Genomic DNA, 4,277 nt, shown 5'->3' on the forward strand with positions numbered 1-4,277 from the left:
TAAAACTATAGATTGGAAAACGTCCCAATTTTTACATTAGTCACTAGGGCATTTTTAAGTTCCTGTTCTTTCAGGAAACATTACATGAACATTAGCAGCAATGAACAGACCCTATCATTTGTATTAAAGCATCTAATGAGCGTGTGCAAAGGTGATTGAATGAATGAAGGGTGGATCCAGTGTTGTCAGCTGTGTATAGAGGTGTTATCGGTCATTGCAATCCTGCCTGTTATGATAAGGAAACTGCTGAAAACTCTTCTTGAAAGGACAGGGAGTATGAGTCAAAAATAAATAAATACATTAGTAATGTTGCATTTTTTCAGACTTTAAAAAAGCAAGATTACTAATTTATTCATTTTTAAGTCTAAAAAAAAGCAAGATTAAATTATTTATTTTTAAATAAAGATCAAGATGTGAAAAAAACGTAAAAAAAAACAAACATGGGACACACAAACCGTATTCAAACAGTAGGTCATCACTTTCTTATAGCTTCCATTAAGGCCTCATTCAGATGTCCTTTCTTCTTTCATCAATGAAAAAAATGGACTGATGTCCATGCGTGTCAGTTTTTACCATAAATGATTTTCTCGTATACCAATTAAATGGCCATTACATTGTTAATAACACACACCGTTGCCATATATCTGCTTTCCGTGAGTTTCATGGACCCATAGGCTTGTATGGGTAATTTTAAGCTATGACTTGGATCGAAAAACTTGATTTTTATTTTTTTAGCTGACATCCATTATAGACTATGTGTCTGTTCAATGTATATGTTTGTGAAAAACACATTATATGTAAGAAAAGGCCGTCTGAATGGGCCCTAAACCTCCTTTTTCCAGTCTGTCGACAGTCTAAGCTTCAGCGTTTCCGGCCTGTTCTCACGTCGTCGCTTCCTCTCTCCTTCCAGGTGCTAATCTCAGAGGGTTTGGGAAGATACGCTCGAGATCCAAAATTTGTGTCGGCCACAAAACACGAAATTGCCGACGCCTGCGACATGACCATTGACGAGATGGAGAGCGCAGCCAGCAACCTCCTGAACGGCAGCATTCGAAACGGGACGGCGGGGGGCGATATGTTCCCCATCCTAAGCAGGAGAGACTACGATCTTCAAGACTTTGGCCCCGGGTACAGTGACGAGGAGCCGGAGACCAATAAATACGAAGAAGATTTAGCTGATGAAATGATTTGTATAACAACATTATAGTATTTAACTAAAAACTGTAGGATTCTATAAAAAACAACAACAACAAAAAAGTGCCTCAATCAGTGATGCATGGCACTACACGGGAGGACTGACCAGTCTGGATGGATTGTGGTGGAGGGGGCACATCCGGATGGTGGTAGACTACAACTCCCAATAGCCAAGTCTTGGAGGATGGCGTGTATACTGACGCAACGGCTCGAAAAATGGTGACGGATGATGGTCAAACCATATTGTGTTATATATGAACAGTATGCCGCATGTTGCACCTGAATCAGTGCTGCAAATATGTGATATATGGTGATGACAATCAAAATGCCCTGGTCATTACCCTCAGCCATATCAGAAGTCTGGCCGCTACCGTCAAGTCTTTACCAGCGGCGGTACGGCTCCACCCTCCCCTATAGAGCGGGTGTACGGGTCCGCACAATGATGGACCCCGGATAATGTAAAGCTACCTTTTACATAGAGAATATATCATTTCAATCTATCACCTTAAAGGGCAAATGACACTGGAATAAGCTGCAAATAACGCACTGACACCCAGAAACCAAGTCTCTAGATTTTCTGTAAATGACGTGTATCATACGAAGATTTGTATTTGTAAAGAGATGTTCTATATTTTGTAACCATTTACGGTAAAAAAACAAAAAAAAAAACTGAACTGCAGCAATATCTTACTGGTTTCTGATTTTTTTTTATGTAGTTCTACCACGAAAATTTTTTATTTTTTTTCTTAGAAATTGCAATTTTTTATTTCTTTGGAAATTCCATAGAGATCTAGAACGATATATTCATAAGTCATGGAGAAAGGGAAAAAAAAAAAAATATATATATATATATATATATATATATATATATATATATAAACATTTTCAAATCAAAATTTATGAAGACATTTAAAAAATTATTTTATGTCAAATTAAATATTATAAAACAGAGAAGATCTGCATAAGATATGCAATTATCAGAGTGATGTGACATTACTCCGAGTGATCGTTTTTTGTTTTATCCCCCCCCCATGTGACGTTGAGCTGTGAAACTTTTTAATCTGCAATGAAACTTTTACCAAAAACAAAACTTTTTTTTAAGTTTATTTCGCAAAAAAAAAAAAAAAATCAGAATCCCGTTTTGTAATACAGATTTTTTTTTTCTGAGCGTCTCCATTAGTATTTTTAGTCTTCTCGCACGTATTCAGTCATATTCCGAAGCAGTGCTGTATAGGAAATCTGACGTTCCGGTATACGAGATCGGGGCAGGACAAGGCGGCCATATTTCTTGACAAATATACACTCCCTACACAAAGATTCAAGAGCTGTGGATGCTAAGCCAGGTCTTAGCCCAAATATATATTTAACCTGCAGGTCCAAAGATCATGACGTTTTAAGGGTCCAACTCATCTACATGATTTCTGTGTGCAGGATGCATAAAAAGCTATTCCATAACATGTGCGTACTATTGGGATCATTTCCTTTGATAAGGACTTGCACGGAATTTTCACATTTCTTTTTTTAGCAAATAGAAAAGTCTGTCTTCTACAAGATTCCAGCTGGTGAAGAACAAGGATCCTACCATATTGTATGGAATTGCTATTTATGCAGTACACTGATACATTGCAACTTGAGTTGGCTGCTCTTTATGGATGGCAGAGACATAATACGGGGGTGAATTATTGCTTTGTGCATGGAGAAAAAAAACTGAAGGCAGTAATAATGCAATGGAAGAATCGGAGGTCATACTTCATTGGGTAAAATATGTTTTGTGTGCCGATACATTGAGGCATCGGCACAGACTATACATGATGAAATCACGCCTGAACCAATAAACCTCTTTTCTACGGGTGTTGTATGTTCTGTTCTGACTCCGGTGTCACAAGTGGCTGTTGTTTTGGATCGGAAAATGTTACCAATAAACCAAGGATGCTTTGTTGGGTGAAGAGAATGGGGCATCAGACTGCGCTGCTCGCCTGTCAGAATAATGTACCAGAGGAATCCAAGTCGATGTGATGATGAAATAGACTTTATCTCTACGCGTTTCGTGGGGATCACATCACTTTCTCAGGACAGTCTATACCTCTATATTGGTATTGGTATATTGGTATATACTGTCCTGAGGAAGTGGTGTGATCCCCACGAAACGCGTAGAGATAAAGTCTATTTCATCATCACATCGACTTGGATTCCTCTGGTACATTATTCTGACAGGCGAGCAGCGCAGTCTGATGCCCCATTCTCTTCACCCAACAAAGGATCATAGCATTGGCGACTGCTGCAAACCCCGAAGCAAAGTACAGTGGTTGTGTCCTACACAACCCTAATAGGTGAGCGAGTTTGAATTATCTTTCACAAATATTCCTTTTATCTCGGTTAAGACCCTATGTGCGCTCTATATTCCGTCTAGTTACCAAGAAACCAAGAACATATCGGGAAATTATGTTAAGGGCTGTTCTGTGCTAACATTGTGGAGGGGCCAAAGGCAGAGATTTTGGCATCTCAATTTATATTCTGCCATTCTAGATATTTTCATAAAAATTGGGTAGGGCTTAGTGTAAATGACGGCACCTCCCTTGGCATGAAAATTTTACTATAAATGACTCCTGAAATCGGTGCAAATTATATCACAAAATCTACATGACTTTGTAACACAGAGAACCAAAGATTAGGGATGAGTGGACCCGTGGAAGTTCAGGTTCTGGTATTTATCTCTCCCTAGAACTCCAAACATTGCAACGGACTTCCTCCCGAAACTCTGAACATTGCAACGGACTTCCCCCCGAAACTCTGAACATTGCAACGGACTTCCCCCCGGGACTCCGAACATTGCAACAAACTTCCCCCGGAACTCCAAACGTTGCAACAGACTTCCCCCCCGGAACTCCGAATGTTGCATCAGCATCAGACTTCCCCCCGGAATTCCGAACATTGCAACAGACTTCCCCCCCGGAACTCCGAACATTGCAACAAACTTCCCCCGAACTCCGAACGTTGCAACAAACTTCCCCCGCAACTCCGAACGTTGCAACAAACTTCCCCCGAACTCCGAACATTGCAACAAACTTCCCCCGGAACTCCGA

General features: G+C 39.9%; 1 protein-coding gene across 14 annotated transcripts in view; it reads left to right on the plus strand.

Moving 5' to 3' along the window:
• The window catches only part of CACNA1D (calcium voltage-gated channel subunit alpha1 D), a 331,678-nt gene extending 329,629 nt beyond the window's left edge, over nt 1-2,049 (plus strand). For 13 of the 14 annotated variants that reach the window (XM_073644565.1, XM_073644577.1, XM_073644564.1 and 10 more), the window contains one exon: nt 911-2,049. In XM_073644565.1, the coding sequence (XP_073500666.1) occupies nt 911-1,207 (297 nt within the window). In that variant the 3' untranslated portion in view covers nt 1,208-2,049. The remainder of the gene's footprint in view (nt 1-910) is intronic. The other variant, XM_073644576.1, reaches the window with a different exon arrangement.
• The last annotated feature ends 2,228 nt before the right edge of the window (nt 2,050-4,277 follow it).

The sequence above is a fragment of the Phyllobates terribilis genome, unplaced genomic scaffold (assembly GCF_046119375.1).
Source record: "Phyllobates terribilis strain yellow unplaced genomic scaffold, ASM4611937v1 Scaffold_8__6_contigs__length_399053987, whole genome shotgun sequence".
Classification (NCBI taxonomy): Eukaryota; Metazoa; Chordata; class Amphibia; order Anura; family Dendrobatidae; genus Phyllobates; species Phyllobates terribilis.